We start from the raw sequence: 23622 nt of genomic DNA, 5'->3' as shown, positions 1-23622 counted from the left end.
AAAAAAAAAAAAAAAAAAATTAAAGCAAAGGGAGGGACCGGGCTTAAGTGCCAGGGAAGTATCCAAATTCGTGATCCTTTCCCCAGATGTTACTTTGTTAACCACTGCCTTCCTGCAGAACGCTGACTTGCCTTTTCCTGCTGAGGGTCTGAGACAGCCGTGCTTTAATTAATGAACAAATGTCTTCCCAGCCAGACTGTAAGCTCATCGAGGACCTCCTCCCACCCTCATTGGTCTTATTTACACATTATAACTGCATCTGGGACAGAGTAGACGTTCAATAAAATATGCTAGATGGACTGAGATGGATAAATGAGCCCTCCTAAAACTCCACATTTGCACAGAATTTCACGGTGTTCACAGTTCCCCTAGTATTCATGAATGCTGGGTAAGAACCACTGTCCTTAAAGGACCTTGGGGGGTTATCTCTGAGGGGAGCCGGGGAGCTGGGAAGATCCAGGCTCCTTCTCCACGGGGACCCTAAGCAGTGGAGCGTTTTTGAGGTCTGCCCACCAGTGGTACCTGTTGATGATGTTGGGCAGGAAGCAGAAGAAGAACTTCTCAGGGATTGGGATGAAGGGCAGCAGCCCCAGGTAGTAGGAAAGCAGCACCCAGAATCCTCGGCTTATCGTGAAGGACAGGGGCATCTCGGGGTTCTGGGGAGGCAAGGAGAGATAAGAGAAAGAATCTGTCTGCTCTGGGGAAGCAGAGAGGAGGCATGAGCTGCAGAGGAGCTGTGGTGGGCATTCCAGAAGCCCTACTACCTGCAGGATCCAAATCACATCCTGGGGCTGGGTGTGGTGACTCATGCCTGTAACCTCAGCACTTTGGGAGGTTGAGGCGGGTGGATCACATTAGATCAGGAGTTCAAGACCAGCCTGGCTAACATGGTGAAACCCCATCTCTACTAAAAATACAAAAATTAGCTGGGTGTGGTGGTGGGCGCCTGTAATCCCAGCTACTCGGGAGGCTGAGGCATGAGAATCACTTGAACCTAGGAGGCAGAGGTTGCAGTGAGCCGAGGTTGTACCACTGCACTGCAGCCTGGGCGACAGAGAGAGACTATGTCTCAAAAAAGAAAAAAACAAAAGTCACATCTTGGCCCTGTGTTCGAGGCCTGAGTTCACACCCTTTTCATTGCCACCGCCACACCACTGGAAACTCTCCCAGACCCCTCTAGCTTGGGTCCCCATGCTGGGTGGGCTCCAGCTCCCAGGAGGAGGGGCCCCTGGAGGACGAAGGGGATCGGGTGCGGGGGAACTCACGGCAGCCTTGCATTTCTTCATGACTGAGCGGTTCTCTGAGGCCCAGATGGTGATTTCATTACGGTCATAGCGTCTCACCAAGCCTGCTATCTGGGAGGAGAGAAGGAGGTGATAGAGAGCCAGGCCTCTCTCCCGCCCCCAGGGGCCGCCCTAGCCCTGCCTGCAGCACCACCTCACGGATGAGCTCTTCATTATTCCCTTTGATCTCTACACTCATGGGTGTCCTTGGAAACCTCTGGAACAGGTCCTCCAGACGAACCATGCGCCGGTCTGACCCGTGAGCAAAGTGGCCTGGGGGTGGTGTGGGAAGAGGGGTCAGAGAGGAAAGCCAAAGCGGGGTTCGAGGGAAGGCGGGCATGGCCCAGACAGGGCTTGAAGCCCTTGCTCTCACCTGGAGAGAAGTAAACCTCCAGCTCCTCCTTGTAGAGGGGCAGGTCCTGGGGAGGACAGGAAGGATGTCACTAGAGGCCTGCACTGGGCATGGCGACTCTCAGGGTGGGGGGTTGGGGTGTCAGGGCAGGGCCCACCTCGAAGTCCAGGCTGCCCACATCCCTGTTCAGGCCCGACTGGCGGTACAGGTTCTCATCATGTGACACCACCACCACTTTGTCCCGTGTCAGCTGACAGTCGAGCTCCAGGAGGTCCGAGCGCTGGGCCATGGAGCTGTGGGGGCGAAGGTTAGCTGCGGGGCGGCGGGGGGTCGGGGGGCAGGGGACTGGGATGATGGACATGGTGGTGGGGAGGTGGCGGGGAACGTGAGAGCAGAGTTCACAGCGGGATGTGCAGGCCACCTCCAGGGGGCGCCAGTCACCCTGTTAGGAAGTGAATGGTGTCCCTTGCTGTGATGCAGTGCACGACCTGCACACCCTCACATGGCAGCCTGGGCAGGGGCAGATACACTCACTTCTCCATGGCCTCCATGGTGCTTTCCAGCAGCTCTCCAGATCCTGTGGGGGACACTGGAGTGGGCCCCTGGGGCTTGGGGTCTAGGGGCCTGGCCCGACTCATCACCCACATTCCTTCTCTGGGCTCCATCCTCCCTCTGGCCTTACCTCCCCAGCCAGCCCAGGCTGCACCAGCTTCTTCTTCCTTGTCCACACCCTGCCCTGCCACCTTGCTCTCCTCTCTTGGTCCCTGCCCTGTTTCTAGCACACGCCCTTGGACCTACCCTTCTCTGCTGTCCACTTTGGCGCCTGTTCTCACCCCCACCCAGCTCACCTCCTCGGTGGGCCGCCAGGCGGACGCGGAAGGTGGGAGCCCGGGGCGTGTGCAGCAGGTGAGGCCAGCGCAGGAAGAAGATGGAGAGCATGGCATAGCTGCCCAGGGCAGGGAGGGCATAGTATAGCGAAAGGCTCATGTCTGTACTCCCACAGAAGCTCCCGCAGCCGCACACTCAGCCGTCCGTGGGACTGTGCTGCTGCCTAGCCGGTGTGAGCCGTCTCTACTACTGGCCACTGCCACGCCCGTGGGACCTGCTGAGCCGGCCACTGGGCTGGCTTGGAGCCAGGCTGCAGGGTTCGGCTGAAGCCGGGGTAGTATCAGATGAAGCCGGGGTAGTATCAGATGAGGCAAGCAGCCCTGGCCCTCATATCCCCAAGCCCTTCCCAGACCCCAGCAGCCCTCTGTCCTGGGCCACATCGGGGGAGTAAAAACCACCCAGGACTGTTGGGACCTCCCCCTCCCACTGGTGCTTGTAGCCAGCGCATCTAACATGCCTACCCCTTGCAGTTTCAGAGGATCCAGGGGTGTGTAGGGTGCTCCTGAATCACCCCCAGCCAGTTAGACAGGAAGCCATTAGCGAGGGGACAGGACAGTGACTAAGGGGAAAATTGACCCCCTTCTTTCTAGGAGTCTGGAGCTCTCCAGAGCCCCGTCCCCAACCCTGGGCAGCTGGGAGTGAAGGGCACCAGGCCCCAGAAAGCCCAAGTCAAGCAGCAGCTGGGCTGCAGGAGTCCGTCCTCAGAGCTGCATGGGGCAGGGCGGAGGCGTCGCAAACATACACAGAGCCAGGGTCAGCCATAGACACATCTCTATATTTATATATTAGACGGGTCAGGGAGGTGGCAGGGGCGCCGGGCTCTCCACGCCCCCCAGCTCCACTTCTGCTCACCACACACAGAAGCAGCGAGGGCACTCGAAGTGACAGCTTTGACAGGGAGGGGATTCAGCCCAGCCCAGCTCCTCGGGGATGCTAGCCCTTGAGACTAAGGAATGTTCCTTCAGGGAAGATAGGGTGGGGTTTAAATGAGATGAGGGGGGCAGGCCTGGCCCTGAGTCCCTACTCAGCGCCCCCCACCCTCCACCCCTGCCCCTCAGGTCAGGGCAGCCAGAGCCCCTCCATTCCAGAACTGCCAGAGACTGGGACACTAGGGAAGGTAAGGGTGCAGCAGCAGCAGTGGGAGATTGAACTGGGGCCACCTGAGCCCCCGAGGTCCTGTAGGAAGGGCAGCTGGGGAGGAGGAGGCCTTGGCCTGCCTAAAGCTGGAGGCCTCAGCAAAGGAGAGAGGTGGCCAGGCCCATGCTCCACCCTGGTCTGGGCTGCCAAGGTCTGGGCTCGGCACAGTGTCCATTCTCTAACAGTCTGGCGGAGAGGGGCAGGCAGGAGGCAGGTCCTAAAGAGAGAAGCAGACAGAAAAGGAGTCATTAGCATACCCCAGGCAGACCCTCGGGAGCCCTGACCTGAACGTCTCTCACCCTCACAGCTGGATAGGCTGGGTCTCAGTTTCCTTATCTGTAAATGGAGATAATAATAGTACCTAGCTGGAGGTACTGCTGTAAGATTAAAGGAATTAAGACATGTAAACCTCTTAGAACAATGCTTAGGGTTTTATGCTTTCATTATTAGAACTGTCTCGGCCAGACGCAGTGGCTCACACCTGTAATCCCAGCACTTTGAGAAGTCGAAGTGGGTGGGTCACTTGAGCCCAGGAGTTTGAGACTGGCCTGGGCAACATAGCAAGACCCCAACTCTACCGAAAAAAAAAAAAATTAGCCAGTTGCAATGGCTCGTCCAGCCAGCTGGGAGGATCCCTTGCGCCCCAGGAGTTTGAGGCTGCAGTGAGCTATGATTGCGCCACTGCACTCAGCCTGGGCAACAGAGTGAGACACTGTCTCAAAAAATCGAAAACAAAAAAAAGATAAATAGAACTGATTCCAGGAAACTGAGGCGCAGAGAGGTGAGGTGCCTTGCCCAATATCACACAGCACTTACTAAGTGGCACAGCTGGAGTTTGAGCCCAGGTATGCACGCCTTCTTCCTATTAGGCCACACCTGGCTGAAGACAGGAAGAGACCAGAGAAGGCAAGGAGGCAGTGTGGGTGGGGGCAGGCCCAGCAGGGTCCCCACAGCTATGTGAACTGCTGATCTGGCAGCAGGTGTGAGGAGGCCTGGCAATCTGGGTCAGGCTGGGTGCCGCTGGACCCCTCCCAAAGCAATCATGGCCCCACCTGCTTCTGCCACACCCAGAGCCGAAGACTGGCTCGGGTCCTCACCTGGGTGACAGGGGCCCTCAGTGACCTCTTGCCTCTTTACCAGTTCTGTTCCCAGAAGGAGATTAGAATGGCTGCTGGGGCTGGAGGATGCAGGGTGTTGACAGGTGGAGACATTTGGGGCTGGAGGACTGGGTGGGCCATGAGTCTGGGCAGCACTTGGGCTTTTTTTTTTTTTTTTTTTTGAGATGGAGTCTTGCTCTATAGTCCAGGCTGGAGTGCAGTGGTATGATCTCGACTCACTGCAACCTCTGCCTCCTGGGTTCAAGCAATTCTCCTGCCTCAGCCTCCCAAGTAGCTGAGATTACAGGCACACGCCACCACACCTGGCTAATTTTTGTATTCTTAGTAGAGACAGGGTTTCACAATGTTGGCCAGGCTGGTCTCGAACTCTTGACCTCGTGATCCACCAACCTTGGCCTCCCAAAGTGCTGGGATTACAGATGTGAGCCACTGTGCCTGGCCCCCTTTTTTTTTTTTTTTTTTTTTGAGACAGAGTCTCACTGTTGCCCAGGCTGGAGTACAGTGGTGCAACCTCCGCCTCCCGGGTTCAAGCAATCCTCCCACCACAGCCTCCTGAGTAGCTGGGACTAGAAGCGCATGCCTACACACCTGGCTAATTTTAGTATTTTTAGTAGAGACACAGTTTCACCACGTTGGCCAGGCTGGTCTCGAAACCCTGACTTCAGGTGATCCACTCGCCTCAGCCTCCCAAAGTGCTGGGATTACCGGAGTGACCCACTGTGCCTGGCTAATTTTTGTATTTTTAGTATAGATGGGATTTCGCCATGCTGGCCAGGCTGGTCTCAAACTCCTGACCCTCAGGTGATCCACTCATCTCAGTCTCAGTCTCCCAAAGTGCTGGGATTCCAGGCATGAGCCACTGCACCCAGCCCCCGGGCACTTCTGTTGTCACCAGACACACCGAGCATGGGTGCAGGGTAAGCTTGCTGCTGTACGGAGGCATGTACAGATATAGATACGGATATCGATATAGATAGATCTACAGATATAGATATAGATATAGGTATTTGGTATCTGTGTGCAGGCCATGGGGACACTCACCAGGCCCCAGGGTGCAGGGATGTCTGTCTGGGTTAGGGGGCCTCTAGCGCCCCGGGCTGGAAGCGTGCTGTCTCCTGGAAGATGAGCTCCTTCAGCCGCTCCTTAGGTAGGTCATCCAGCTCCATGGCGAAGGTGAAGGGCTCCTCGGCCACTGGCTGGGGTGGCAGAGACAGCAAGGCTCAGGCCTGGCATGGGGGATGCCTACTTACCCCCCTGCCCCCTGCCCTACTGCTGCTGGGGACTGGCCCACCTCATCCGTCGGGTCATAGTACTGCTCCAGGTAGGGGTGAGCCAGCGCTTCCTCCACTGTGATCCGTTTATTGGGGTTAAAGGTTAACATCCGGTCCAGCAGGTCAAGGGCTATGGAAGGGCAGGAGTCAGGGGTCACAGGGAAGACTGGAGAAGCTCCCAGAAGCATCACTTTGCCTGTCTCCTCCAGCCGCTGCTGGGCTCCCGCACCCTCCATGGCACCCAGGGTTTATCCCACACCCGCCCTCATGTCTCTCAAACCTTTGGAGTCTGACTTGGGGAAAAGCTTGGCCCAAGCCACCTTGGTCTTGGAGGGCAGAGACTGTAGGTAGTTTCGGGCCTTCATGTTGATGATACAATTCAGGTCCTCCTGGGATGGGGAGCCCAGGATGCCTGTGGATAAGGAGGTGACTTGGTAAATGATCACCTCCTTCTTTCTGGGAACAGAACAGGCAACAAGGCAAGAACAAGACTCCCCAGCCCAGCAACCCATGCCAATCCCTCAGTTACCTCCTAGTCATTAGCATGGTGGTGCAGAGCAAGGGGGCTGGATTCAGGCAGACCGAGGCTCAAATCCTAGGTCTGGTGCCTCCTTAGGTGTGGGACTTAGACTTGCTTTTCCCATCTATCCAATGGGGATAATATCTATACCTCATTGAGATACCATGAGATGCTGGAGGCGCCCCACACGTGGTGGTATCCCTGACTTGGACTCTCGAGAAATCTCACCTTGGAAAAGCTAATCATCCCCCACTTAGCCAGCCGGGCCTCCCTCACCCAGAATGTGGTTGAGCTGATCCAGGTAGTGCTTGCCAGGGAAGATGGGCCGGTTAGAGAGCATCTCAGCCAGAATGCAGCCCACAGACCAGATGTCGATGGACTTGGTATAGCCCTGGGAGAGAGGAGGAAGTGGTGGGCTCCTGGGCCAGCCTCAACAGGGTCCTGTTTCTACACCAAGCCACCATCTCCAAGTTAGATCCAACACCAGGCAGAAGGCAGAGGCCTGGAGGGCTCAATGCTCAGCTTCCTTGCAGAGCCCAAGGCCCAGAGGGTGGAATTCCTGTGTCATGGGGGTCAGTGTCTGGCTCAGAGGTAGCTCCAGGGCTTCCTGGGACCTGGTCCCTTCCCTTCAGGAGTGGGCAGCCCCTCCTACCTTGGAGTTCAGCATGATCTCTGGGGCCCGGTACCAGCGTGTAGCCACATACTCCGTCAGGAAGCCGGTGTGGTCATGCTCAGGATCGGCAATCCGTGCCAGGCCGAAATCGCAAATCTGGAATCAGACCAAGCTGCTAAGCTCGGTGCTCAAGGCCTCTGCAGCTTAAGCAGTCATGCCCCCTTGTCTTTGCCCCCACTGTTCCCCTTGCTTGCAATGTTCTCCTGCCCAAGGCTTCTACTGGTCACCTGGAAGCCCCAGACCCTGGGGGAGGAGGGGACAGATGCCCAACCCTCTGACCTTAAGGTCGCAGGTGGTGTTGATGAGCAGGTTGGAGGGCTTTAGATCCCGGTGGAGCACATTGGCAGAGTGGATGTACTTGAGGCCCCGCAGGATCTGGTAGAGGAAGTAGCAGATGTGGTCATTGCTCAGTTGCTGGCTTTTCAGCAACTTGTACAGGTCAGTCTCCATCAGGTCCTGCACAATGTAGCTGAGGATGGTTCCGGAGACCCCCAGGGAGGGGGCAGCGGGAGGCACTCGGTTAAGGAAAACAGGCTTTGAAGGCGAGGCTGCACATCTCCTCCAGACAGGGCCGTGGGACTCAATAGATCTGCCAACCTGCACCACCACCTGGGCAAGCTGCTGCCGTTACCCAGTGGCAAGGCTCTGAACCTCTGTCGCGTCACAGTTGCTGATCCTGAGCAAGGGGCTTCACTTCTGTGGCCTCAGTTTCCCTACCAGGGAAACAGGGATAATAATAAACTGTGGGAGGCAGGAGAACTTCACAGTTAAGAGCAGCAACTTGGGCCAGGAGTGGTGGGTCACGCCTGTAATCCCAGCACTTTGGGAGGCTGAGGCGGGAGGATCGCTTGAGGCCAGGAGTTTGAGACCACCAGCCTGGGCAACATGGCAAAACCCTGTCTCTACTAGTAATACCAAAATTAACTGGGCATGGTGGCATGTGCCTGTAAGCCCAGCTACTCGGGAGGCTGCGACACGAGAATCACTTGAACCCAGGAGGCAGATGTAGTGAGCCGAGATCATGTCACTGTACTCCAGCCTGGATGACAGAGTGAGACTCTGTTTCAAAAATAAATAAATTAATTAATTAAAAAAAGAAAACTACAAAAAGAGCAGCAACTCTGGACTTAACCCATGGATGTCTGAAATCTCCTCTCTACTACTTACTGGCTTTAGGATCTCAACCTGTCTGTGCCTCAACTTTCTCATCTGGTATGTAGGGGAAATAATGTTTTTTTTGTTTGTTTGTTTGTTTTCTTTTTGTGGAGATGGGCTCTTGCTATGTTGCCCAGGCAGGTCTTGAACTCATGGGTTCCAGTGTTCCTTCCACCTGGGCCTCCCAAAGCGCTGGAAATTACAGGTGCGAGCCATGAAATAATGGTTCTTTTGAGGGTGGTTGTGAAGACTAGATGAGATGGCGCATGTAAAACTGTCAGCCCAGTGCTAGGCAAGTTGTGAGTGCTAGGCAAACATGAACTATTATTACTAATATCAATGCCTGAGTCACATGGCTGTTGAGGGAGTTAAATGAGATAATGTATGAACACCATCTGGCATGCAATAAATGTTTGCTTAAAAATAAATGCCTGCCTTATGGGAATAGTTTGTGCAAGAAAAATGAGGAGACACTCCCAACAGCACACTCCCACTCAGAGTGCTTGGCCATACCTCAGAAGATGGAGGAGTAAAATGTCTTTTTCTATTTGAAGATAAAACAAAGCTTATGCGTAAATAAATAAATAAATCCACAAATGCCATTTGGCTTGTCTCTGGAAAAATAAGTCAGGGCTGTCTTTTAGAATCTGCCTTGAGGCCAGGTGCGGTGGCTCATACCTGTAATCCCAGCACTTCGGGAGGCCGAGGTGGGTTGAAGACCTAAGGTCAGGGGTTCAAGGCCAGCCTGGCCAACAGGGCGAAACCCCGTCTCTACTGAAAATACAAAAATTATCTGGGCGTGGTGGCGGGTGCCTGTAGTCCCAGCTACTTGGAAGGCTGAGGCAGGAGAATAGCTTGAACCTGGGAGGTGGAGGTTGCCGTGAGCTGAGATCCAACCACTACACTCCAGCCTGGGTGACAGAGGGAGACTCCATCTCAAAAAAAAAAAAAAGAAAACAAGAATCTGCCTTGAAAGGGTCTTCAGAGAATATGTGGACCAGCCCTGCTGTTTTAGAGCTGGGGAGGCCCAGTGAGACGCAGTGACTTGCTTCAGATCACACAGCGAGATGGTGGTAAGCATGGAGATTTCCCGTCCACAGTTTGTGGTGGGGGCTGCAGACACCGCAGTACAAATCCCCGCTCTTGGGTGGAGGGCTGGGACCGAGAGTGGGTGGGTGGGGCAGGGAAGAGGTGACAGGTGTCACAAGTTGCTAAGGAGAGCCAGAGAGGAAGTGGACAGCAAACTAGGAAAGCAATATCAGGGGAGGACAACAAAGGCTAGGCTGTCCCTCCCTGGGCAAGGTGCAAGTCCACAGGTGATTAGGGTGTGGCTCTGAGTGAGAAGTCCTAAGAAGGACAAGTTCCCATCTGGGGGAGGGGAGGAGGAGATAGCAGCAGAAACACTTGATTTTAGGTTTTCTGGGCCTCAGCTTCTTCATTTTTTTTTTTTTTTTGAGACAGGGCCACGCTCTGTCCCCCAGGCTGGAATGCAGTAGCACAATCATAGCTCATTGCAGCCTTGAACTCCTGTGCTCAAGCCATCCTCCTGCCTCAGCATCCCAAGTAGCTGGGACTACAGTCATGCACCACCAAAGCTGGATAATTTTTAAATGTTTTGTAGAGATGGGGTCTCACTATGCTGCCCAGGCTGCTCTTGAACTCCCAGCCTCCACTGATCCTCTGGTCTTGGCCTCTAAGGTGTTGGAACTACAGACGTAAGCCATTGCACCCTCCCCTCATCTTTGAAATGAAGCTGAAAAGCCCATCTCATAGGGTAGTTGGGAGGTGTAATAGAGAAAAAAAAAAAAAGCATTGGGCATGTATAGTACCTGACACGCAGTAGGACCTCAAGAAAGGCAGTTTTTTTGTTTTTGTTTTGAGACAGAGTCTCGCTCTGTCACCCTGGCTGGAGGACAGTGGCACGATCTTGGCTCACTGCAACCTCCGCCTCCTGGGTTCAAGTGATTCTCCTGCCTCTGCCTCCCAAGTAGCTGGGATTACAGGCACGTGCCACCATGCTCTACTAATTTTTTTGTACTTTTAGTAGAGATAGGGTTTAACCATGTTGGCCAAGCTGGTCTCCAACTCCTGGCCTCAGGTAATCTGCCCACCTCAGCCTCCCAAAGTGCTGGGATTACAGGCATAAGCCACCCTGCCCAGCCGACAGTTTGCTTTCTCCCTGTCTCCCTTCCAGTCTGGGGAAGGAGGAAAGAGAGGAAAGAATCATCCATTTGTTAGCAAGAAGTGACTGTGGGCAGAAGCTGGGTCATGTCTCGGAACTGCCGATGTCAGAAGACAACACTCCCATAGAGACCATCCTGACTAGCCCTCCCCCTTGGGGCAGAGAGCAGAGAACTGACTTGCTCAAGGCCATATTGCCCCGCTGCCGCAGGCCTGGGTTCATCAGAGGCCTCCCAGTCCTGTTACACTGTGGCTTCTCCTCTGCGGGAAAGTTTATTTTACTGGGTTTGTTTTGGAGGGTGGTGGGTAAGATGGAAACAGAAAGCAAGCAACGGGTCCCCAGCCCAGCTCCGAGGCTGTGTATGACCAGCCGACTGGGCAAGGTGAAGGATACACATCCCTCATGGCTTCCAGGGTGGACGCCCGCAGAATGTCTCGGATGCCGATGACATTCTCATGGCGGAAGCGCAGCAGGATCTGGATCTCCCGGAGCGTGCGCTGGCAGTAGGTCTGATGCTCGAAGGGGCTGATCTTCTTGATGGCCACGCGAGTCTTGCGCACGTGGTCATAGGCCGAGCTGAGGGGACCGGAGAGAGGCTGCTGCTGTGGCCTTACAAAGGGGGAGTCCGGGCCTGGTGGCCCCACCCAGGCCTTGGCAGGGAGGGGAGAGAGCAGGAGCTGGCTCTGGTCAAATCATAAACAATGCTGGTTCCTTCCTGCTGTGTAGGGCTGGGATCTCCAGAGAGAAAGCTGGGGACCAGCCAGGCGGCCCTTCGGTGACTTTACAAACAGAGGAAGAGACTGACCGCTCACTGACTTCCCCTCTCCTCAATCCCCTTCCATTCTACTGGCCCTGAACCCTTCGCCCCCACTGCCAGGAAAGGTTCCTTAACTCAAGACAGGTCCGGGGGTGCACATGCTGGGGGCACACGATGGAGCAAATACTGGGAAAACGGCAGCCAGGGGAAGGGCAGGAGAGAATGGACAGGGCAGGGGCGGGTCCTAGGGTGAGGGAAGCGGGCAGCAGGGCTGTCCCAGAGCACACGGTGGCGCCGGGGGCACTCACAGACCCCTCCCAAAACATGCAGGTGGCACTCCTGGCCCCCTCATCTCTCTTTGGGCACCTGGTGGTGGTGGTGGTGGGGCCAAAGCCCTGCCCCACCCTGATCTCGGCTCGTCTACCCCAGGCTCCCTGGCACTGCCTCACAGGGGGAATCCAAGACATCCTTTCCCCCAAAACGGGCCCTCCACTGCCTCTTCTCTAAGGATGTCGCCTCCCCGACAGTACTCATCCTCTGGGCCTCGCCCCGTGTCACTAGGGTCCCCGCGGGCCCCGACATGCACTCAGATGCCCCTCCCGTCATTACAGAAGGGTGGACTCAAAGCCTCCAAGCCCCCTCCCCTAAGGACGCAGGCAGCGCCCTCTCCCCTAGAAAGCACTCAGGGGTCCCCTCCCTGGGACGCACCCGATCATCCCGAGTCCCCTGCCTCCTCGGGACGCTCCGCGTCTCCACGTACCGGAAAGCGCTCGGCGCCTCCCCCTCCTCTCCTGTGAAGCCCCCTCCCCTGAGGGCGCCCCCTCCCCTGGAACGCCCCCTCACCTGACCATGCCGTACGCGCCCTCGCCGATGTACTGCAGCTGCGTGTAGCGCGGGCCCACGTCGAACGGCTGCCCCTTCACCATCTCCACCTCCCCCGGGACCCCCGGGCCGACCCCCTCGGCTCTCCGGGGCTCCCCACCCCCGCCCCCCTGAGCCGCCGCCGCCGCCATCTCCACTCCTCCCCTCCCGCCGCCCTCCTCCCCACGGCGGCCCCGCCCGAGGCCCCGCCCCTTCCCGCCCGCCTGTCACCCGCAGGGCCGCGCGCTCCAGGCCCCGCCCCTGCCCCGGCCCCGCGCGGCCCCGGCCCCGCGCGGGCCTGGAGCCGTCACGTGACCCACCCCGCGCGCGCGCCCGCCCTTCTCGCCCCAGGTGCTGGAGCCCCGGGTCTCTGCTGGCTCTGCGGTCACCAAGTCACCGGGAGGCTCGGCAGCGCCGCCTCGGAGACTGTCCTCACCCTCCTCTGGAAGGAGAAGCGGCTAGGGCGTGACCTACCAGAGCCACCCAGCCAATGTGTGCGGCAGCCCACCAGAACCTGGGCCCGAGATCACCCTAGGTTAAAAAAACTGTTCTAATAAATGAATCAAATTTTATAGATGGGGAATCTGAGAGTTGGGCTAACTAACTTGGTAAGGTCACTAGTAATGACAGAGCTGAGACTCAAAATGATGTCTTCTGACAGAGGCTCTTTTTAATTCCATGCCTCTCAGAATCCTAGACTGTTTTTATTTTATTTTAGAGACAGGGTCTCACTCTGTCGTCCAGGCTGCAGTGCAGTGGTGCAATATTTACTTACTGCATTCTCAGCCTCCTTGGGGTCAAGTGATCCTCCCACTTCAGCTTCGCAAAGAGCTGGGACTATGATTGCGCGCCACCACTCCCTGCTAATTAAAAAATAAAATTGGGCCGGGCGCGGTGGCTCAAGCCTGTAATCCCAGCACTTTGGGAGGCTGAGACGGGTGGATCACGAGGTCAGGAGATCGAGACCATCCTGGCTAACAGGGTGAAACCCCGTCTCTACTAAAAAAAATACAAAAAACTAGCGGGGCGGCGTGGCGGGCACCTGTAGTCCCAGCCACTCGGGAGGCTGAGGCAGGAGAATGGCATAAACCTGGGAGGCGGAGCTTGCAGTGAGCTGAGATCAGGCCACTGCACTCCAGCCCTGGCGACAGAGCGAGACTCCGTCTCAAAAAAAAAAAAATTGGGGGACTGGGCACTGTGGGAGCACTTCGGGAGGCTGAGGAGGGCGGATCACTTGAGGACACGAGTTGGAGACCAGCCTGACCAACATGGTGAAGCCCCGTCACTACTAAAAATACAAAACTTAGCTGGGCATGGTGGTGGACGCCTGTAATCCCAGCTCTTCAGGAGGCTGAAGCAGGAGAATCGCTTAGACCCGGGAGGTGGAGGTTGCAGTGAGCCAAGATTGCACCACTGCTCTCCAACCTGGGTGACAGAGTGAGACTCCATCTCAAAAAAATAAAATATAATTTTTTTTTGGTAGATACTGGGTCTTGCTATGTTGTCCAGGCTGGTCTGAAACTACTGACTTCACAGGATCCTCCCACCTCGGCCTCCCAAAGCTCTGGGATCACACCTGTCCACCTCAGACTGTTACAACTGAAGAAAGGGCCCTCGGAGATCATCCAGTCCATTCCCCTCATTTCACAGCAAAGATGTGAGCTGGAAGCTTCACAAAAACACACAGCTCCCAACCTTCAGTAAGTAATCATGTAGTGGGTTTTTTTTTTTTTTTTTTCCCTGAGAAGCTGGGAGTAGGTCCTTGGATGCATTACAGATCAAGAGACAAAATGGAACAGTAATTATGATTCTGAAATTGCTCATAATTAGATCCACAGCCAGGCAGTCTCACTCAGATTAATGAGACTAAGTTTCTGATTCCCAGTGGCCCATAGGTCAGTGAAGGTTCAAGAGGTGCTAATTAGATCAATGAGTTTTTTTAGTTATTCATTTGATAAAGCATTGCATGGCACTGTGTGCAAAGCTCTGAACTAGGTACTGTGGCTGATAAAGGATGACTATATAGTATGAATCTGTACTTAAGAGAAAGAACTCCCCAGAGCCTGATTGCCTGGGATAGAATCTGATTATTTGTTCAAGTTTAATAATGAAGAATAAGAAAAGGAAGAAAAAAAGAATCCCATCCTTGTCACTATTTACCCTGTGTTACCTTGGGCAGATTACCTACTGGCTTCTTGGTGGAGGCCTCCAATCTACTGAAGAGCTAAAATACACACTCCAAGCTATTGAAGAGACAAAATATATAAATCAATTTAGGCCCCAGTGCAGTGACTCACTCCCAGTGCTTTGTTTGGGAGGCTGAGGCAGGAGGATCACTTGAGCCCAGGAATTTGAGGCTTCAGTGAGCTATGATTGCACCACTGCACTCCAGCCAGGGTGACAGAGTGAGACCCTGTCTCTATTTCTTTTTTTTCCTCTCTCTCTTTTAATAATATTGATACCCTATCTCTAAAACAATAAATAAACAGGCCGGCCGGGCACAATGGCTCAAGCTTGTAATCCCAGCACTTTGGGAGGCCGAGACAGGCGGATCACGAGGTCAGGAGATCAAGACCATCCTGGCTAACACGGTGAAACCCTGTCTTTACTAAAAAATACAAAAAAGTAGCCGGGCGAGGTGGCAGGTGCTTGTAGTCCCAGCTACTCGGGAGGCTGAGGCAGGAGAATGGCGTAAACCTGGGAGGCGGAGCTTTCAGTGAGCTGAGATCCGGCCACTGCACTCCAGCCTGGGTGACAGAGCGAGACTCCGACTCAAAAAAAAAAAAAGAATAAATAAATAAATAAACAGGCCAAGTGTAGGGGCTCACACTGGTAATCCTAGCACTTTGAGAGGCCAAGGCAGGAGGATCCCTTGAGACCAAGAGTTTGAGACCACCGTGGGCAACATAGGAAGACTCCATCTCTAGAAAAAGAAAAAATTAGCTGTGCGTGGTGGCGCATGCCTGTGGTCCTGGCTACTTCAGAAGTGGGGGAGTTGCCCGAGCCCCAGGAGGTCAAGGCTGCTGTGAGCTATGATTGGACACGGCACTCCAGCCTAGGCAACAGAGGGAGACACTGTCTCTACAATAAATTGTTTTTTCTCTTTTTTTTACACAGTTTCACCCTTGTTGCCCAGGCTGGAGTGCAATGGTGCCGACCTCAGCTCACTGCAACCTCTGCCTCCCAGGTTCAAATGATTCTCCTGCCTCAGCCTCCCAAGTAGCTGGGATTACAGGCACCCGCCACCACTCCCAGTTACTTTTTGTATTTTTAGTAGAGATGGGGTTTCACCATGGCCAGGCTGGTCTCAAACTCCTGACGTCGTGATCTGCCCGCCTCGACCTCTCAAAGTGCTGAAATTACAGGCCTGAGCCACTGCAACCGGCCAAAAACTTTAAAAAAAAAAATAGGCCAAGCTTGGTGGCTCGCACTTGTAATCCTAGCACTTTGAGATGCCAAGGCAGGCGGGTCACCTGAGGTCAAGAGTTCATGACCAGCCTGACCAACATGGTGAAACCCCGTCTCTACTAAAAATACAAAAATTAGCCGGATTTGGTGGCACGTGCCTGTAATCCAAGCTACTTGGGAAGCTGAGGCAGGAGAATCACTTGAACCCGAGAGGCAGAGGTTGCAGTGAGCTGAGATCACACCACTTCACTCCAGCCTGGGCGACAGAGCAAAACTCCATCTCAAAAACAAAAAACAAAAAGAAGAGAAAAAGTAGGGTTGCAGAAGGTCGGGACTGAAGAAAGGCATGAAGAAGAAGGATCGGGGTGAGCTGAGGCATAGAGGCAGAAGCATAACTTGTCCAGCGTGGCTGCAGTAAAAAAAATGATGGGGTTTCAGCCTGGAGATGTAGGTTGGGGCCAGATTGAGGAAGGCTCTGGATTCTGGCAAGGAGTTTGGATGTTACTCAGTAAGCAGTAAAAACCCTAGAGGGACTTTTGCCATATCATTTTGCAACTGCAGGAGAAAATAGTGACTCAGAGAAAACACCATAGAGTTCAGCATGGAGCCAGGTTTGCTGAGTGGGAGTGAGTTTCCCGGCATAGGAAAGGCTGGTATATCAGAGCAGCAAGCTGCCACCTCCTGCTGCTGGAAGCTCAGTTAGAGTGTGACTGAGATTCCCCTCTAGTGACTGAGGTTGGCCTTTCCTTGGAGGACTGGACTGGGATTTGTTCTGGTTCATAGATGCATATTCAACTAATGTAGACTTGCCATCTCTTCTGTGCCAGGCACTTTTTTATTTATTTATTTTTTTCGAGACGGAGTCTTGCTCTGTCGCCCAGGTTGGAGTGCAAGCTCACTGCAACCCCTACCTCCTGGGTTCAAGTGATTCTCCTGCCTCAGCCTCCCAAGTAGCTGGGATTATAGTCACCAGCCACCATGCCCGGCTAATTTTTGTATTTTTAGTAGAGACGAGGTTTCACCATGTTGGCCAGGCTGGTCTCAAACTCTTGACCTCAGGTGATCCACCCGCATTGGCCTCCCAAAAGTGCTGGAATTACAGGCATGAGCCACCGCACCTGGCTTGCCAGACACTTTTATGTACACTACCTCCTCTAATCCTCACAGCAGCCATATGAAGTAGATACTATTAACATTTAACTGGAAAATGATGCTGGCTGGGCATGGTGCCTCACCTCTGTGATTCCAGCACTTTCGGAGGCTAAGGCAGGCTGATTGCTTGAGCCCAGCAGTTGGAGACCAGCCTGGGCAACATAGTGAGATCCCATCTCTACCAAAAATACAAAAATGAGCTGGGTGTGGTGGCATGCGTCCATAATCCCAGCTACTTGGGAGGCTGAGGCGGGAGGATCAATTGAGCCCAGGAGGTTGAGGCTGCAGTGAGCTATCAGTGAGTGCCACTGCATTCAGGCCTGGGTGACAGAGTGAGAGACCCTGCCAAAAAAAAAAAAAAGGGAGAGAGAAAATTATGTGGAAGCTTACTGAACTACAGAGGTGGGAAGGATCTAGGAATAATTTGTTCCACCAGGTAGCTCATTACCTATCTCACAGCTCACTGCATTCTTATAATTATTTTTCTTTTTTTTTCCTTTGAGACGGAGTCTCTCTCTGTCTCCCAGGCTGGAGTACAGTGGCGCAATCTCGGCTCACTGCAAGCTTCACCTCCCGGGTTCACGCCATTCTCCTGCCTCAGCCTCCTGAGTAGTTGGGATTACAGGCACCCGCCACCACCTGGCTAATGTGTTTTGTATTTTTAGTAGAGATGGGGTTTCACCATGTTAGCCAGGATGGTCTCGATCTCCTGACCTCGTGATCCACCTGCCTCAGCCTCCCAAAGTGCTGGGATTACAGGCATGAGCCACCGTGACTGGCAGAATTATTTTTCTGGCACAGGGTCTTGCTCTGTTGCCCAGGCTGGAGTGGAGTGCAGTGGCAAGATCATAGGTCACTGCAGGCTCCAACTATTAGGCTCAGCTGATCCTGCCACCACGCCCTAGCACACACCACGCCTAGCTAATTTCTTTTTTTTTTTGAAACAAAGTCTCACTCTGTTGCCCAGGCTGGAGTGCAATGGCACAATCTTGGTTCACTGCAACCTCTGCCTCCTGGGTCTCCTGCCTCAGCCTCCCAAGTAGCTGGGACTACATGTGCATGCCACCACACTTGGCTGATTTTTTGTATTTTTAGTAGAGAGGGGGTTTCGCCGTGTTAGCCAGGATGGTCTCGATCTCCTGACCTCATGATCCACCCGCCTCAGTCTCCCAAAGTGCTAAGATTACAGGCGTGAACCACTGCACCCAGTGTTTTTTGTTTGTTTGTTTGTTTTTTGAGATGGAGTCTCCTTCTGTCGCCCAGGCTGGAGTGAAGTGGCACAATCTTGGCTCACCTTGACCTCTACCTCCCAGGTTCAAGCGATTCTCCTGTCTCAGCCTTCCAAGTAGCTGGGATTACTGGCACACGCCACCATGCCAGGCTAATTTTTGTATGTTTAGTAGAGATGGGGTTTCACCATGTTGGCCACGCAGGTTTCGAACTCCTGACCTCAAGTTATCTGCCCGCTTTGGCCTCCCGAAGTGCTGGGATTATAGGTGTGAACCACGGCGCCGGGCTTGGCTATGTTTTAGAATGTTTGTGGAGAAGGGGTCTAGCCGATGTTGCCCAGTCTGGTCTCAAATTTCTAGGCTCAAGTGAGCCTCTCTCACCCCGGCCTTTCAGGGTGCTAGGATTATAGGCATGAGCCGCTTCGGCTGGCTCCAGATGAAATCTTAAACCAGCTCTTAGCTTTTTGTGATTTTCAAGGTCTGGCACTTTTTTTTTTTTTTGGAAACAGTGTCGGGCCGGGCGCGGTGGCTCAAGCCTGTAATCCCAGCACTTTGGGAGGCCGAGACGGGCGGATCACGAGGTCAGGAGATCGAGACCATCCTGGCTAACACGGTGAAACCCCGTCTCTACTGAAAAATACAAAAATCTAGCCAGGCGAGGTGTCGGGCGCCTGTAGTCCCAGCTACTCCGGAGGCTGAGGCAGGAGAATGGCGGGAACCCGGGAGGCGGAGCTTGCAGTGAGCTGAGATCCAGCCACTGCACTCCAGCCTGGGCGATAGAGCAAGACTCCGTCTCAAAAAAAAAAAAAAAAGAAACAGTGTCATGCTGTGTTACCCAGGCTGGAGTGCAGTGGTGTGGTCATGGCTCACTGCAACCTCTGCCTCCCAGGCTCAAATGATCCTCCCACCTCAACCTCCTGAGTAGCTGGGACCACAAGTGTGTGTCACCACGCCCAGCTAATTTTAGTATTTTTGGTAGAGACGGGGTTTCACCGTGTTGCCCAGGCTGGTCTCAAGTGATCCACCCAGCTTGGCCTCCCAAAGTGCTGGGATTACAGGCATGAGCCACCATGCCTGACCTGAAATAGTTATTTAGTCTTCTTCTTATTAGTAGTAGTATTTTGGTCTTTCATGACCTTGGACGTTTGAAGATTACAGGTCAGTTATTTTGTAGAACGTCCCTCAATTTGGGTTTGTCTGATATTTCCTTGTGATTCTCATGTCACTTTGCCTTTACTATTGTATTGTATCATTACTATTGTATTAACTAGTCTTTCTTTCTCTTTCTCCCTTCCCTCCCTCCCTTCCTCCCTTCCTCTCTTCCTCCTTTCCTTCCTTCCCCCCCCCCTCCCTCCCTCCTACCTTTCTGCCTTCTTTCTCTTTCTTTCTTCTTCTTCTTCTTTTTTTTTTTTTTGAGACAGGGTCCTGCTCTGTCACCAAGGCTGGAGTGCAGTAGCACAGTCACAGCTCAATGCAACCTCTGCCTCCTGGGTTCAAGAAATACTCCCACCTCAGCCTCTCAAGTAGCTTGCACTACAGGTATATAACACCACACCTGGCTAATTCTTTTTGTATTTTTTTTTTTTTTTTTTTTTTGAGACAGAGTCTTGCTCTGTTGCCCGGGCTGGAGTGCAGTGGCCGGATCTCAGCTCACTGCAAGCTCCGCCTCCCGGGTTTACGCCAATCTCCTGCCTCAGCCTCCGCAGTAGCTGGGACTACAGGCGCCCGCCACCTCGCCCGGCTAGTTTTTTTTAATTTTTAGTAGAGACGGGGTTTCACCGTGTTAGCCAGGATGGTCTCGATCTCCTGACCTCGTGATCCGCCCGTCTCGGCCTCCCAAAGTGCTGGGATTACAGGCTTGAGCCACCGCGCCCGGCTCTTTTTGTATTTTTATTAGAGATGGGTTTCACCATGTTGGCTAGTCTGGTGTCAAACTCCTGACCTCAAGTGATCCCCCTGCCTCGGCCTCCCAAAGTGCTAGGATTACAGGTGTGAGCCACTACGCCCGGCCTAATTTTTTTAATTTTTTGTAGACACGACAGTCTGGCTATGTTGCCCAGGCTAGTTCTTTTTTTTTTTCTTTCCTGAGATGGAGTCTTGCCCTGTCACCCAGGCTGGAGAGCAATGGCTCGATCTCAACTCACTGCAACCTCCGCCTCCCGGGTTCAAGCAATTCTCTTGCCTCAGCCTCTCAAGTAGCTGGGATTACAGGCAGGCGCCCGCCACCATGACTGGCTAATTTTTGTATTTTTAGTAGAGACAGGGTTTCACCGTGTTGGCCAGGCTGGTCTCGAACTCCTGACATCGGGATCCGCCCGCCTCGGCCTCCCAAAGTGCTGGGATTACAGGCGTGAGCCACTGCGCTTGGCCCCAGGCTGGTCTTAACTGGGTTCCTTTCTGTCTGTCTCCTTCCTCCTCAGATATGCCTAAAACATGGCCCCGATGAGGTTGTAGTAAGCAGGAATCTTTCAGTAACAAGTCTTCAAAGACCCAACTCAAAAGGACTCAAGCAAGAAAGGAGGCGCCCTGGCTTACTGACTGTGAAGACACAGTCCGTGGAGGACTCAAACAGTATCATTAGGACTTTGATCCCTCCCTTAGCTCGACTTTCTTCTGAGTTGGTTCCATTCTCAGCCACCCCCTCCTCTCAGAGTAGCCAGATGGCAGCTAATACTTGCAGATTCATGTCTGATGTTTTCAGTAACTCCGGCAAGGGAAAGCTCTCTTCTCTGTCTCTCTTTCTCCCTGTCTCTGTCCTTTGTAATACAAGGCCCAGATTTGACTCTTTTTTTTTTGAGACGGAGTCGCGCTCTGTCGCCCAGGCTGGAGTGCAGTGGCCGGATCTCAGCTCACTGCAAGCTCTGCCTCCCGGGTTTATGCCATTCTCCTGCCTCAGCTTCCGGAGTAGCTGGGACTACAGGCGCCCGCCACCTCGCCCGGCTAGTTTTTTTTTTTTAAATTTTTTAGTAGAGACGGGGTTTCACCATGTTAGCCAGGATGGTCTCGATCTCCTGACCTCGTGATCCGCCTGTCTCAGCCTCCCAAAGTGCTGGGATTACAGGCTTGAGCCACCGCGCCCGGCCCAGATTTGACTCCTATTGGTTACTAGTTTTTTTTGAGAGAGTCTCCCTCTGTCACCCAGGCTGGAGTGCAGTGGTGCGATCTCAGTTCACTGCAACCTCCACCTTCTGGGTTCAAGCGATTCTCCTGCCTCAGCCTCCCGAGTAGCTGGGATTACAGGCGCCCGCCACCATGCCTGGCTAATTTTTGTATTTTTAGTAGAGATGGGGTTTTGCCATGTGGGCCATGCTGGTCTCAAATTCCTGGCCTCAAGCGATCCACTCACCTCAGCCTCCTAAAGTGCTCTGATAACAGGCATGAGCCACCATGCCTGGCCAGTTACTAGTTTTGTTTGAAGCCTGTGCAAATCCTTCAACCTGAGTCAGTGTGGAATTGGGGGTTTAGTTATCTCTACTGGCATGACATAAAGTAGGCTGAGGAAGGGATGGTTTTCCCGAGGAAAATTGGGGCACCATCCCCAGAAAGTGCTGAGCAGTTACAGCAGTGTCTACTATAATATATATATTTTTAATTCCTCCCCCAACCTTTTTTTTTTTGAGCAAGATCTCGCTTTGTCCCCCAGGCTGGAGTGCAGTGGCACCATCATGGCTCACTGCAGCGTTGACCATCCAGGCTCAGGCAGTCCTCCAGCTTCAACCTCCCAAGTAGCTAGAACTACAGGCACACAACACCATGTCCAGCTAATTTTTGTATTTGTGTGTGTGTGTGTGTATTTTTTTTTTTTTTTTTTTTTTTGTAGAGATGGGGTTTTGGTATGTTGCCCAGGCTGGTCTCAAGCTCCTGGGCTTGAGACCAGTCCTCCCCTTCAGCCTCCCAAAGTGCTGGGATTACAGGTGTGAGCCACTGCTCCTCGCCTAATTCCTCCCATTAACTACTACATGAAGTCCACCACCCCTGGCGAATTTTTAAAAATTATTTAGGAGATAGGGGTCTCTCTATGTTGCTCAGGCTGGTCTCGAACTCCTGGCCTCAAGCAATCCTCTTGTTTCACCCTCCCAAGTAGCTGGGATTATAGATGCAAGCCACCATGTTCAGTTTAGATTGTACAATTTCTTTTCTTTTCTTTTTTTTTGAGACAGAGTTTCGCTCTTGTTGCTCAGGCTGGAGTGCAATGGCACGATCTCGGCTCACTGCAACCTCCGGCTCCCGGGTTCAAGCAATTCTTCTGCTTCAGCCTCCCTCGTAGCTGGGATTACAGGTATGCACCACCACGCCTGGCTAATCTTTTGTATTTTGTTTTAGTAGAGATGGGGTTTCTTCATGTTGGACAGGCTGGTCTTGAACCCCCAACTTCAGGTGATCTGCCTGCCTCGGCCGCCCAAAGTGCTGGGATTACAGGCCTGAGCCACCGCACCTGGCTAGGTTGTACAGTTTCTTGAAGACCATTAGGCTGGTGTCTTCCCTTTGAAGCCCTCTTATATTTTGTTGGAGCAAAAGTAATTGTGGAGTGGGCATGGTGGCTCACACCTGTAATCCCGGCACTTTGGGAGGCCAAGGGGAGTGAATTACTTGAAGTCAGGAGTTCAAGACCAGTCTTACCAACATGGTGAAACCCTGTCTCTACTAAAAACACAAAATTTGCTGGCAGACTAGTTTCCTAGATGGGGTTTCACCATGTTGGCCCGCCTGATCTCGAACTCCTGACCTCATGATCCACCCCCCTCGGCCTCCCAAAGTGCTGGGATTACAGCCAGCCACTGTGAGCCACTGTGCCTGGCCTTATTTTTTATTTTATCTTTTTTAGAGACAGGTTCTTGTTCTGTCACCCAGGCTGGAGTGCAGTGGCCTGATCATAGCTCACTGCAGCCTCAAACTCTTGGGCTTAAGTGATTCTCCTGCCTCAGCCTCCTGAGTAGGGACTACAGGCACACACCACCACCCCTGGCTGGGAAACTAGTCTGAAAAGATAGATTTGGGGGCCAGGCGCACTGGTGATGCACACCTGTAGCACTGGTGATGCTACTCGGGAGCCTGAGGCAGGAGGATTGCTTGAGCCTAGGAGTTCAAGGCTGCAGTGAGCTCTGATGGTGCCACTGCACTTCAGCCTGTGCGATAGAGCAAGGCCTACAAAAACAAACAAAACTCAAAACAGAATCACATGTAACACACAGCTGTGGACTGATTGGTTGACAAAAGTGTGGTGATCAGAGGCTGGCAGGAACTTCACCGTGTATTTCCGCTAGGAACAGTGTTCAGTATTCTCTAATTCATTGTTTGTGGTGACTTTGTGGAATACAACCACCACAGAGACAAGAATCAACTGTACTTTGAATGTGTAATCTCACCACCTGCTGGCTTCCGTTGTTTCTGATGAGAAATCAACTGTCAATCTCACTGGAGTTTCCTTGTACGCGATGAGTTGTTTTTCTCTTGCTGCTTCCAAGAGTCTCTTTTTGTCTTGTTTGTTTATTTATTTAATTTATTTATTTATTTTGAGATGGAGTTTCACTTTTGTTGCCCAGGCTGGAGTGAAATGGCACAATCTCAGCTCACTGCAACCTCTGCCTCCCAGGTTCAAGCAGTTCTCCTGCCTCAACCTCCTGAGTAGCCGGGAC

The 23622-nt window shown here is 53.2% G+C and overlaps 2 protein-coding genes across 3 annotated transcripts; both read right to left on the bottom strand.

The window, feature by feature from the left end:
* Window positions 1-265: 265 nt before the first annotated feature.
* On the bottom strand, window positions 266-2776 carry GDPD3 (glycerophosphodiester phosphodiesterase domain containing 3). Its single transcript, XM_026455399.2, has 7 exons — window positions 2484-2776; window positions 2170-2212; window positions 1793-1928; window positions 1657-1702; window positions 1438-1556; window positions 1266-1355; window positions 266-656 (listed from the first exon to the last, which is right to left on the bottom strand). The coding sequence occupies exons 1-7, from the start codon at window positions 2620-2622 to the stop codon at window positions 423-425; spliced, it is 807 nt and encodes a 268-aa protein (XP_026311184.1). The 5' UTR covers window positions 2623-2776; the 3' UTR covers window positions 266-422.
* Window positions 2777-3277: 501 nt separating this feature from the next.
* On the bottom strand, window positions 3278-12449 carry MAPK3 (mitogen-activated protein kinase 3). 2 transcript variants are annotated; one of them, XM_023191267.1, is made up of 9 exons: window positions 12180-12449; window positions 10973-11155; window positions 7522-7711; window positions 7222-7338; window positions 6846-6960; window positions 6330-6461; window positions 6070-6179; window positions 5820-5974; window positions 3278-3877 (listed from the first exon to the last, which is right to left on the bottom strand). In XM_023191267.1, the coding sequence occupies exons 1-8, from the start codon at window positions 12347-12349 to the stop codon at window positions 5852-5854; spliced, it is 1140 nt and encodes a 379-aa protein (XP_023047035.1). In that variant the 5' UTR covers window positions 12350-12449; the 3' UTR covers window positions 3278-3877; window positions 5820-5851. The 2 variants fall into 2 exon arrangements, with proteins under 2 accessions (XP_023047035.1, XP_023047036.1); XM_023191268.1 differs by lacking the exon at window positions 6330-6461.
* Window positions 12450-23622: the final 11173 nt, after the last annotated feature.

This window comes from Piliocolobus tephrosceles, chromosome 17 (genome assembly GCF_002776525.5).
Source record: "Piliocolobus tephrosceles isolate RC106 chromosome 17, ASM277652v3, whole genome shotgun sequence".
Lineage (NCBI taxonomy): Eukaryota > Metazoa > Chordata > Mammalia > Primates > Cercopithecidae > Piliocolobus > Piliocolobus tephrosceles.
This window is presented reverse-complemented; position numbering and strand designations above follow the sequence as displayed.